The 12,966-nt window shown below is 44.9% G+C and overlaps 2 protein-coding genes across 2 annotated transcripts; both read right to left on the bottom strand.

Annotated features, from left to right (window-relative positions):
* Positions 1-1,992: 1,992 nt before the first annotated feature.
* LOC125100851 (protocadherin alpha-3-like) lies at positions 1,993-4,502 on the bottom strand. Its single transcript, XM_047731328.1, is given in 2 exon segments — positions 1,993-2,103; positions 2,105-4,502. Coding segments are annotated over 2 exon segments (2,445 nt in total). The 5' UTR covers positions 4,454-4,502; the 3' UTR covers positions 1,993-2,007.
* Positions 4,503-8,047: 3,545 nt separating this feature from the next.
* LOC125100853 (protocadherin alpha-1-like) lies at positions 8,048-12,549 on the bottom strand. Its single transcript, XM_047731329.1, has 2 exons — positions 10,121-12,549; positions 8,048-8,182 (listed from the first exon to the last, which is right to left on the bottom strand). Exons 1-2 carry the CDS (start codon positions 12,512-12,514, stop codon positions 8,168-8,170), a joined length of 2,409 nt encoding a protein of 802 aa, XP_047587285.1. The 5' UTR covers positions 12,515-12,549; the 3' UTR covers positions 8,048-8,167.
* Positions 12,550-12,966: the final 417 nt, after the last annotated feature.

Genomic DNA, 12,966 nt, shown 5'->3' with positions numbered 1-12,966 from the left:
AAGAGGATCATCTCTCTCTTGTATATGTTAGTCTCACCCACAATGTCACTGAGTATTAACCAGATTTCAGCAAGGAAGCTTGTATAGGAAGTAGGAAGTTGTAGTTATAATTTATGTAAAATGTTCCATGTAATTGTATACACTGGAACCGAATGGAATCCCAGAAGAAAGTTAATATTCTATTTTTATCTTTCATGATTGAGAAATAATCACTTGTTTTCTAGTCTCTTATATGGCTAAGATTCAGTTTCCAGTGGCAAGGAAACTTGAATGGAAGTCCATCTATTTGGAGAAATTATCAAATGCTGAATAGGGAAATGACTACAAAATAATCTCATTTTGTTTTATTTGGTTCCAGTTATTTGGAGTTTTATGTACTATATAACACACACTAATGGACAGGCTGGTATTCAGAGGAAAACACTCAGGAGTAATAACATTAACTTATTGGAATTTTTTAACATTAGCATACTTAATACTGCTTGTGAAATAGGTTAATGATTAATAAGTTTGCTACAGAATAGTCTTTTTTAAGATTTATTTTTTTATCTTAGCACGGGGTGGGGGGCAGAGGCAGAGGGTGACAAAGTCTTAAAAAGACTCCCCACTGGGGCGCTTGGGTGGCTCAGTGGGTTAAGCCTCAGGGTCCTACGACCAAGCCCCACCTCCAGTTCTCGGCTCAGCAGGGAGCCTGCTTCCCCCTCCCCCTCTGCCTGCCTCTCTGTCTACTTGTGATCTCTCTCTCTCTGTCAAATAAATAAAATTTAAAAATCTTAAAAAAAATAGACTCCCCACTGAGGGTGGAACCCCAGGAGGGGCTAAATCTCAGGACATTAAGACCAGGACCCGACCTGAAACCAAGAGTCAGATGCTTAACAGACTCTGATACCCAAGCTCCCCTAATAGTTTCTAAATTAGATATAGAGTAGTATTCTCAACAAATTGTTCTAATGGAAATCAATTCTTAACAAAATTAATAACTTTTGGAAAGAATATTTTGTAAATGATGATGTAGGGAAGAAAGTATAAAATTTCACTTCCTATTGATTTTTTCAATGCTTACTAGTAAAAGTAGTGAGAACCTTAAGATGTATAAGGATATGATTCTAAAGCAATAAAATTATTTTTTTAAAGATTTTATTTATTTATTCGACAGACAGAGATCACAAGTAGGCAGAGAGGCAGGCAGAGAGAGAGAGAAGATGAAGCAGGCTCCCTGCGGAGCAGACAGCCCGATGTGGGGCTTGATCCCAGGACCCTGGGATCATGACCTGGGCCGAAGGCAGAGGCTTTAACCCACTGAGCCACCGAGGCGCCCCAATAAAATTATTTTTATGGAGTGTGTGTGTATGTGGTTTTCTTTGCCCAACTGGAAAACTAGCAACGATACAACGTATTACCAAATGTGAGCACAAGGACTAAAATGAATCATGTTCAAGTAGAAAGAAAGAACTAAGACTCCACATAAATGAGTGAGTAAAAAAGGATTCAGGGAGACAACAAGCTTAATAAACTAATATTTGGAACTGAAGATGTAAAGAACAATCAGGAAGTGGTGATTTATGGTAAACTCATAAAATGGGCCAGTGACATTTAGACTAACACATGTAAGAAAGAATTCCAAATGAGTTCTAAATGAAGCATTGAGCAAGGATTAGTACACCACAATTGGAGTCAAATATTCTAAACAGTACAATTTATCAATGAAAATATTTTTGGCTTCTATCCATACATTATCAATAAAATATCCTACTACTGCACCTAGTAACAACAACCACTACTACTACAATGACAAAAACTACAAGTATGGTTCTCATTACTTAACTGCAGATTCAGTTCAAAAACATTAGTCAAAGGAAATCCAAACATTTTAACCACAAAATCCTTGAAAACCAATTACCAAAAACATGCTTCAAAAAGAGTAAAAACATTGAGGAATAATAAACAAGGGCATTTTCAAAGGATTTTAAAAACTACTCACCTTAGCAGAAATATCACCGTCCACATTCAGCTGCTCTTCTCTATCCCCGCCAATGGGACCAGGTGGAAGGCTGGGACTGAAGGCCATGAGGTCGGTCTTGGGCGCGCCCTCCCCAGAGCACACCCTCTGCCGCCTCTGCTGCGAGTACGACCAGCTCCCCACCGCGCTGGAGCACACGAGCGTGGGCTTCCCAGGCCCGCACGCGCCCTCCCTGGGCGGGGCCGAGCACCGCAGCGCCGTGTACAGCAGCAGCGTGAGCACCAGCAGGCTGGACACCGCGCAGATGGCGACGATCAGGTACACGTTGACGTCCACCAGCGCCGTCTCGGCGCCAGCGGCGCCCGCCAACACCCGCGACGACGCCTTTGGCGCCTGGCCGCTCTCCACCAGCGACAGCAGCACGGTGGCCGTGGCCGTCAGCGCCGGCTCGCCGTGGTCCTTGACCAGCACCAGCAGGCGCTGGCGCGGCGGGTCCGCCTCGTCCAGGGGGCGCGTCGTACTGATCTCGCCCGTGTACAGCGCCACGCGGAACGGGCTGCGCGCGCCCCCCGCCGCCGGCTGCAGCTCGAACGACAGCCACGCGTTGTAGCCGGAATCCGCGTCCACCGCGCGCACCTTCGCCACCACGTGGCCCGCGCCCACCGACCGCGACACCAGTTCGCTCAGCGCGCCGCCCCCGCCGCCCGCGCCGGGCCGCGGCAGCAGCGCGGGCGCGTTGTCGTTCTCGTCCAGCACGAACACCTGCAGCGTCACGTTGCTGCCCAGCGGAGGCACGCCCGCGTCGCGCGCGCTCACTTGGAACTGCAGCAGCTCCAGCTCCTCGTGGTCCAGCGGCTGCAGCGCGTACACCTTGCCGCTCTCCGCGTGCACCGACACGTAGCTCGACAGCGCGCGCTCGCCCACGCGCCGCTCCACCAGCGAGTAGGACACCAGCGCGTTCTCCTGCGCGTCCGCGTCCCGCGCCGACACCGTGAAGATGTGGCAGCCGGGCGGGTTGTTCTCCTTCACGAACACCGTGTACTCGGGCTGCGCGAACGCCGGCGCGTTGTCGTTCACGTCCGCCACTTCCACGGACACGCTGGCCGTGGCGGAGAGCGGAGGCGAGCCTGCGTCCCGTGCTGTCACCACCAGCTCATAGTTCGACACGCTCTCGCGATCCAAGGTGCTGTCCAGCACCAGCGAATAGTAATTCTTGAAGGTGGACACCAGCTTGAAGGGAACGTGGGGTGACAGGGTGCAGGTCAACTGCCCGTTGGCACCAGAGTCGCGGTCAGACACACTTATTAAGGCAATGACCGTGCCGAGGGGAGTATCTTCTAATACGGGAAATGACAGTGATTTGATAACCAACTCAGGTACATTATCATTGACGTCCAAAATTTCCACCAGAACCGTACAGTGACCTGCCATTGGGGGATTTCCTTTATCTGTCGCATCTACCTGGATTTCATATAACTTAGTTTCCTCGAAATCTATATTACCTTTTACACTGATGTATCCACTAACTGGGTCTAAGTGGAATTTTGAAAGAGTATCTGCTGACATGTCTGTATTGAAAGAATATACAATGTCCTTATTTACTCCTTCATCCAAATCAGAGGCGTTAACAATCACTGCTAGGGTACCGTTTGGTGCATTTTCGAATAAACTGACTTTGTAAACAGACCTCTCAAACTCTGGAGCGTTGTCATTTACATCTAGAATGGTGATCTTCACTTGAGTAGTGCCAGTGAGCTCTGGTTTCCCACCATCGACTGCCGTTATTAGTAAGTGATGTTCAGGAGTGTCCTCGCGATTTAAAACTTTTTTCAACACGAGTCCAAGGGATTTAATATTCTCATCATTTCTTTTAATATCCAAGGTAAAATAATCATTAGAGTTTAGACTGTAGGTCAACAGCGAATTGGCTCCAATATCTGCATCTGATGCGCCCTCTAGCGGAATCCGAGAACCAGGCAGCCGGGATTCGTAAATAAATAATTTTTTTACTGCCATTGGAAAAACCGGCTGGTTGTCGTTAATGTCCTTCACTTCCACCTCTACATGGAAAACCTGCAGCGGCCTGTCCACGATCACCTCCAGGTGGATGCTACACTCCAGACTCCGCCCGCACAGCTCCTCCCGATCGATCCGAGAATTCACAAACAAAATGCCATTCTGCAGATTTACCTCCAGAAGGTCCCCGTGGCCTTTGGACGCCACCCGAAACAGGCGTGGCACCAGCTCTGCCAGCTCCAGCCCCAAATCCTGGGCGATGCGGCCCACGAAGGTGCCGTGTTTGGCCTCCTCCAGGACTGAGTAATGAACCTGGCCGCTCCCAGTCTCCCAGATTGTAAGGAGCAGAAGCGAAAGCAGTAATTGCCGGGCTCCTGAACCTTCTTCTCTCCATGAAAACACCATTGCAAGCCTTTCCCAAATATTGCGTCGTTCTTGCCTGGATCCAAACTTCAGAAAAGAATTTGAGTTCCTCATTTTTTTTTAAATAACCTTACCATGCCCGTACTTCTGAGATGGTGAGGAAAAGCAGCATCAGAGTACATAACGCATGCGGCATTTCTTTTGTGGTGAAATACCTTGTGGTGGACAGCGACATCATGTGGCTAAATGGGTAAGTATTAAATAAATGTACTTAACCTTCTCCGTATACTTGCGTCTGATCTTTTCCAAAATTTCTATTTTAGTTGTAATTCCCTTCGAGCACTTGTCAAATTCTTTATATTATAAAAATACATCCTTATAGCTTTTATACTAATTCATCACTTCCAAAGATTCCAATCCATGACATAGTAAAATACAGTAGAATGATTAACATTATTACAGTAGTGAAATATTCCCCATGTGACAAGCATGGTGTTCTAATGGGGTTATCCCATTAAATTCTTCTTTTTTAAAGATTTTTTTGACAGAAAGAGAGATCACAAGTAGGCAGAGAGGCAGGCAGAGAGAGGGGGAAGCAGGATTCCTGTAGAGCAGGGAGCCCAGTGTGGGGCTCAATCCCAGGACCCTGAGATCATGACCTGAGTCGAAGGCAGAGCGTCAACCCACTGAGCCACCCAGGCGCCGCCCATTAAATTCTTTTTTCCCCATTAAATTCTCACAACAACTCTCCAAGACAGGTATTGATACAATTCACTTTTTACAAACAAGAAAGTGAAAACACATACCGGTAAGTAACTTAAAAATATTAACTAGTGATATTAGGGTGGGATCTCAATCTGATTCAAGACCCCTAACTTTTACCACTTGGCTGAAAGTCTACATTTTATGGAAAAATCAGGGCCACCTGGGTGATTCAGTTGGTTAAGTGTGTGCCTTTTGCACAGGTTGTGATTCCGGGTTAGGGTCCTAGGTTCCAGTCACTGTTCAGCAGGGAGTCTGCTTCTCCCTCTGCCCCTCCCCCTGCTCGTGCTCTGTCTCTTGCTTTCTCTCTCTCTCAAATAAATAAATAAAATCTTTAAAAAAAGAATTCCTGAAAGATTATTTAAAAAATTCAGGCCCTTGAAACTCATGCCCACCAAAACATTAAGACACTGAAAGTATGTGTATATAGAGATGCCTGGCTGGCTCAGTTGGTGTAGCATGTGACTCTTAATCTCAGGGTATGAGTTCAAGCCCTACATTGGGTATGAATCATACTTAACAACAACAAAATGTATGTGTATATACATATCCATATACACATACATGTTTACTTCTACATTATTATGGCAATTATTAATTTACCAAATTTATTTACTTATTTATTATGGATAAAGGACGCTTGTATCCTTTATCCAGTGATTAAACCCTTGCTGTCTGTCTTAAATGTTATTTTATAAGGATGCCAAAGGTTAATTTTTTACAGTGCAGTTCTTTTATAAATTTGGTATACTATATGACAATACCGTGTGATTTAAATATTTGTTACATTCATGACACCAAGTCAGACTATATTTGTTTTTTAAATTTCCTCACCATTTATACATTTCAACTTACCTGCTTATCCTAAAATATTCACTGTATGAAATAATTGTTTTTAATGATCTCCACTCTAGATGAATTTCTGGATGAATTTCTCTAGATGAGTTTCTTAAAAAGTTGTCATTGGGAAGTATTGGTAACTTAACTGATCAGTAGAGAAAAGAGAGAAAAGTAACTTTGGAACATAATTCACCATTCAATATCTGAAAGATGAGGCAATGGAATATTCTAGAGATCTCTGTGAATTCAGCAAGACGCATAAGTTTGCTGAATATTTGAAAGTTGACCAAAGAAAATTCATGGGCAGAGGTTGAACATAGAGAGGTAAGAGGATGTCCAAAGTTTTGCTTATAGTCAGAGCTTCTTGAAATAAAACCAAATACATGATTTAAATATTAGGAGAAAAGTTTTCATACCAATTTTTCCCCCATGCACTCAATGAAAGCATGCCGGGATTGCAACTTACTTGCATTTTATCATTCACATTTAGAATAGAATAAGTCATCAATTAGCATTTAAATGGATAAATGAGTATTTTAAACTTTCTCAAGTAACATAAGAGGTAAGTTACATTAATGATATTTGTTAATATCAAACCTATAATTTCTTTTTTTTTCAAAGATTTTATCTATTCATTTTACAGATAGAGATCACAAGTAGGCAGAGAGGCAGGCAGAGAGAGAGAGGAGGAAGCAGGCTCCCTGCTGAGCAGAGAGCCCGACGTGGGGCTCTATCCCAGGACCCCGGGACCATGACCCGAGCCGAAGGCAGAGGCTCTAACCCACTGAGTCACCCAGGCACCCCTCAAACCTATAATTTCTAATTGATTCTATTGTACTAGTTCATGAAGAAGAACTAAGTAAACATTTAAGAATTATTTTGGAAACACATGAATCAAGGTAATAATTATAGATACCTGTATGCCAGTTAGTGCTTTGAAGAATCTTGAAAAGTAATAGCTAGCTTTAAAATGAGATACAGAATTAAAATTTTAAAACATCATGGACTCCATGGGACACCTGGGTGGCTCAGTCAATTAAGTGTCTGCCTTTGGCTGAGGTTATGATCCCAGATTCCTGGGATCAAGTCCCGCATCTGGCTCCTTGCTCAGCTGGGAACCTGCTTCTCCCTCTGCCTGTTGGTCCCTCTGCTTGTGCTCTCTCTCTGATAAATAAATAAAATCTTTTAAAAAATAAAAATAAATTTAAAGACATCATGGACTCCATATTAATGGAATATCTCTTACAACTTCTTATAATATTATACATTTCATGACATTTGAGAGTACACTAATTGCAAAGTAGAATGACACAGGCAATTTATGATAGAGTAGACTCCATAATGATTATTAGGCAATGAAAGTAATACTAAAGGACACATGAGTTTAGAAGATTGAGTCACTATGTAGATAAAGTATCAGTGAATAAAATCTACTCTCACTTAGATATCTCCCTAGGTAACTTACTTTAAAAGTGTAAATAAGGGATAAGAAACCAATAAGATTTTAAGTGACAGATTGTGACTCCTGGAGATCTGAGTATACCTGGATATAGTTTTAACAGCTTACCATTTACCTGTACTACAAACATAGAGGCCAAATTTCTAGTAGTACAGAGTTCACCTGATCATTTATGCTTTCTGCATACAAGTCTCAAAGGTGGTGAGTAGCTATGACACTGTAGGTAGGATGACTCCTCCCAAGAAATAGCTTCTTACTTATTTGCCCAAGTCACTTTTTTCCCTGTATAGCCTCAGATAAACTTTTCTGATTCCCAGGAAATATATACTCCCTAAAGTTTGAGGCTTATTAACTGTTAGGAGCTAAGAAGTTTTCTGTAAAAATGGATTGTCCTTAAAAGAATTCCCCACCTAACTTCTCAAATCCTTTAAAAGCAGATCTCAGATGAAAATGAATATATGGCCTATCTTTTGAATGGCTAAGGCCAGATCACTTAGTGGAAGTTATTTCTACAATTCAATTTCTACACTTCAATACCCACTCACATACATACAGGGAAAAAACAGCAAATAACTAAGAACAAAATAGAAGACAGTTTTAGACAGTTATTTCACTGTCTAAGACATTTTCTTTGAAGTTTCAAAATTCTTTTCCAAGTGTAACATTTACTTGTCAAGTTTACGTTTTAATGACCCAACACAGGAGTTTCCAATTAAAATGCAGTCTTTCAATATCAGTCTTCACCTTTTGGGAAAACTCCAACTTCCTTAGTTATATGGATGCTGCCAAGAGAAAGTGAGTGATCTCACACTTGTGGAAAATGTTATCCCAGGCATAGAGTGTGGTGCCAGAGGCAGGTAGTCATTCTCTGCACAGTGGGAGGCCTGCATACATTAACCTAATGATACAGATACTGGGAAGGATGCTGAGCAACCCACTAGCATAACAAGGGGGCTAGAGTACTCACCACTTTTGGGGGGAAAAAAGCCCCACCACCTGGCCACCCCACAATGTAAATTTTTAAATGTTAAGATTTTTTTTAATATTAAAATATTTTAGTGTGCCTGGATGACTCTGTCTGTTGAATGTCCAACTCTTAATTTCAGCTCAAGTCATGATCTCAGGGTTGTAAGATCTAGCCCCTCATTGGGCTCTGCGCTGGGTATAGAGCCCTCTTAAGATTCTCTCTCTCTCTCTCTTTTGGGCACCTGGGTGGCTCAGCTGGTTAAGCAACTGCCTTCGGCTTGAGTCATGATCCTGGAGTTCCAGGATCAAGTCCCACATCAAGTCCCACATCAGGCTCCCTGCTTGACAGGGAGTCTTTTTCTCCTCTGACCTGTCCCTCTCATGCTCTCTCTCTCATTCTCTCTCTCTCAAACAAATAAATAAATAATCTTTTTATTTTTTTAAAGATTTTATTTATTTATTTGACACAGAGAGAGATCACAAGTAGGCAGAGAGGCAGGCAGAGAGAGAGAGGGAAGCAGGCTCCCTGCTGAGCAGAGAGCCAGATGTGGGGCTCCATCCCAGGACCCTGAGATCAGGACCTGAGCCAAGGCAGAGGCTTTAACCCACTGAGCCACCCAGGCGCCCCTAAATAATCTTTTTTTTAAAAAAGGTTCTTCCTCTCTTTCTTTACCTCTGCCCCTCCCCACTCCGCTGCACTCTATCTCTCTCTCAAAAAAAAAAAAAATTATATATATATATTTTTTTTAACAAAATTGAAAGAGGATTCTTTTCTTTTTTTCTAAAGATTTTATTTGTTTGTTTATTTGAGAGAAAGAGAGAGAGAGAGTGCCTGCCGGGGGTGGGGTAGGAAGAGCAAAGCAAGAGGGACAAGCAGATTTCCCACTGATTGCAGAACCCTTCACTGGGCGGGATCCCACTACCCCGAGATCATGACCTGAGCTGAAATTGAGTCAGGCACCCAACAGATAGAGCCACAGATCATGATTAACCCACTGAGGCACCCAGGTGCTCCAGAAAGGGGATTCTTTTCTCAATGAACTCTCTATTGTGCCTTAAAACTCTACGGATTTTGCAAGTGTTAAATCTTTATCCCAAATAACAGGTTATTTTACTACTGAAAGACATATTTATTATTAGCAGTTATTCCTAAGTGATGTCATGTATTCTAATGATCTATGATAGGTACTTTCGGAAGTCCTGGCATTAAAAGATCCATTCAGGCTGCTTTCAAAAAAAAGGAAAAGAAAACCAAACTTATTAGCTGTTGCGCAAACAGATAAAGACAAATGAATTATTGATCAAAAAAATAATTCAGAAAATGTCCAGCTAAATAATATACACCTATTCTAAATAACATACAGCTATTCATATTCTAACAGCATGGATGGATGATGTAAATTGGAAATATGCATTTTATATATTCATTCTCTTTAAATTTTTTCCAATTATGATTTTTTTTAATTTTGAGAAAAGTATTTACAGGAAATAAGTTTTCGAAATTAGCTGAGTTGTTTTTCAGTCCTTCAAAGTCCAATTATTCGCGAACAGATTTAATTATGAAAAAAACAAAATGTGAAAAAAAAAACCATTTAAAGTAAATTGTTTTCAATGAAGAAATTAACCTCTATTTCAAGCCATATATTGCACAACAGGATAATGATAAAAAAAATAAGGACAAAGCTATGAATCAAAATAATAGAATCATAAATAAAGGAAATAGAGCAATTCTGGAATCTAGGGGAAAGACTCACCTTTCCTAAGTGTTCTGATTCTGAGGGTTGTTGTCTTTCTTCTGCGGAGCCTGGAACTTGAGGTAGGCTGGGGCTGAAGGCCATGAGGTCGGTCTTGGGCGCGCCCTCCCCAGAGCACACCCTCTGCCGCCTCTGCTGCGAGTACGACCAGCTCCCCACCGCGCTGGAGCACACGAGCGTGGGCTTCCCAGGCCCGCACGCGCCCTCCCTGGGCGGGGCCGAGCACCGCAGCGCCGTGTACAGCAGCAGCGTGAGCACCAGCAGGCTGGACACCGCGCAGATGGCGACGATCAGGTACACGTTGACGTCCACCAGCGCCGTCTCGGCGCCAGCGGCGCCCGCCAACACCCGCGACGACGCCTTTGGCGCCTGGCCGCTCTCCACCAGCGACAGCAGCACGGTGGCCGTGGCCGTCAGCGCCGGCTCGCCGTGGTCCTTGACCAGCACCAGCAGGCGCTGGCGCGGCGGGTCCGCCTCGTCCAGGGGGCGCGTCGTGCTGATCTCGCCCGTGTACAGCGCCACGCGGAACGGGCTGCGCGCGCCCCCCGCCGCCGGCTGCAGCTCGAACGACAGCCACGCGTTGTAGCCGGAATCCGCGTCCACCGCGCGCACCTTCGCCACCACGTGGCCCGCGCCCACCGACCGCGACACCAGCTCGCTCAGCGCACCGTCCCCGCCGCCCGCGCCGGGCCGCGGCAGCAGCGCGGGCGCGTTGTCGTTCTCGTCCAGCACGAACACCTGCAGCGTCACGTTGCTGCCCAGCGGAGGCACGCCCGCGTCGCGCGCGCTCACTTGGAACTGCAGCAGCTCCAGCTCCTCGTGGTCCAGCGGCTGCAGCGCGTACACCTTGCCGCTCTCCGCGTGCACCGACACGTAGCTCGACAGCGCGCGCTCGCCCACGCGCCGCTCCACCAGCGAGTAGGACACCAGCGCGTTCTCCTGCGCGTCCGCGTCCCGCGCCGACACCGTGAAGATGTGGCAGCCGGGCGGGTTGTTCTCCTTCACGAACACCGTGTACTCGGGCTGCGCGAACGCCGGCGCGTTGTCGTTCACGTCCGCCACTTCCACGGACACGCTGGCCGTGGCGGAGAGCGGAGGCGAGCCTGCGTCCCGTGCTGTCACCACCAGCTCATAGTTCGACACGCTCTCTCGATCCAAGGCGCTGTCCAGCACCAGCGAATAGTAGTTCTTGAAGGTGGACACCAGCTTGAATGGGATAGGAGGCATCAGAGAGCAGGTCACCTGCCCGTAGACACCAGAGTCACGGTCGGACACGGAGACAAAGGCGATGACAGTGCCTAGTGGAGAGTCCTCTCGGACCGGCAAAGACAGAGGTGTGATTGCCAGTTGTGGAGCATTGTCATTTACATCCAGCACTTTCACTAAAACTTTGCAGTGATTCGACATTGGAGGATTTCCTTTATCAACTGCTTTTACCTGAATTTCATAGGATTTCGTTTCTTCATAATCCAGTCTACCAATTAGTCTAATTTCTCCTGAGCTGGAATCAATTTTGAAGTTTTTTTGAATGTTTAGAGGAATATCACTGCCAAAGGAAAAAACAATTTCGCCATTTACACCTTCATCGGCATCAGAGGCATTTAATGTAGTCACTAATGTTCCATTTGCTGTACTCTCTAATAAATGGACTCTGTACCCAGCCTGGGCAAACAATGGGGCATTATCATTAACATCCAGCACTGTGATCAGCAGCTGAACTGTACCTTCCAGCTCTGGCTTGCCCCCATCAGTGGCTGTCAATAATAAATGAAGTTCTGGTGTTTCTTCTCTATCCAAAGACTTCCTCAATTCAAGTGAAAGTGACTTACTGAGTTCATCACTTGCCTGTACATCCAAAGAGAAATAATCACTGGGGCTGAGGGTGTACGTTAGAAGAGCGTTGGTACCAATGTCTTCATCAGCAGCGCCCTCTATCGGGAAACGTGAATCCACCAGTCTAGATTCAGGAATAAAAAACCTTTGTTCTCTTGCTCTGAAAACCGGTGGGTTATCATTAATGTCCTTCACCTCCACCACCACATGGAAAACCTGCAGCGGCTTATCCACGATCACCTCCAGGTGGATGCTACACTCCATATTCTGCCCGCACAGCTCTTCCCGGTCGATCCGAGAATTCACAAACAAAATGCCATTCTGCAGATTTACCTCCAGAAGGTCCCCGTGACCCTTCGATGCCACTCGGAACAGGCGTGGCACCAGCTCCGCGAGCTCCAGCCCCAAGTCCTGGGCGATGCGGCCCACGAAGGTGCCGTGTTTGGCCTCCTCCGGGACCGAATAGTGGACCTGACCACTCCCAGTCTTCCAGGCTGCGAGGAGCAGAACGCAGAGCAGCAAACGCAGGGTTCCCTTGCCTTCTTTCCTGGGAAACAGCATCGCAAAACCAATACAAATTTGGTACCTCTCACTCACTTGAAAGTCATACTCTCTTTACTTTATATCTCGAATAATATATCTCCCGGCCGTTTTTGTCTTCTCTCCGGCTGTGACAAAATGGAGCTTTCCTCTTTAGTTTTTGATGACAAGACTTTGTGGTATACAGCGACATCATGTGGCTAATGGTGTGGATTTTAGATTCATTCATTGATTTCCAAATGTCTATATATTCATTTGCAATTTACTCAATGCAATCATTTTCAATTATGTCTTTTAAAGAGTGGTACAGTTCAAATCTCATTTATTCTTAAAATGAAGCAAATTCGGAATTTGGAACTTTTAAAAATACCAGTAAATTTAGACAATACTGTTAATATTTTAATGTGCAAGGTACTTTAATGTGGTATAAATTTCCTTTTGTGCATTTTATTACTATGAAGAATACATAGAAT

Source organism: Lutra lutra, chromosome 5 (assembly GCF_902655055.1).
Source record: "Lutra lutra chromosome 5, mLutLut1.2, whole genome shotgun sequence".
NCBI lineage: Eukaryota > Metazoa > Chordata > Mammalia > Carnivora > Mustelidae > Lutra > Lutra lutra.
The sequence above is the reverse complement of the archived record's forward strand: the minus strand, read 5'-3'. Positions and strand labels throughout refer to the sequence as shown.

Excerpts from the sequence above, each read along its gene's own strand:
- LOC125100853 (XM_047731329.1), bottom strand. The coding sequence starts at position 12,514 with ATGCTGTTTCCCAGGAAAGAAGGCAAGGGAACCCTGCGTTTGCTGCTC.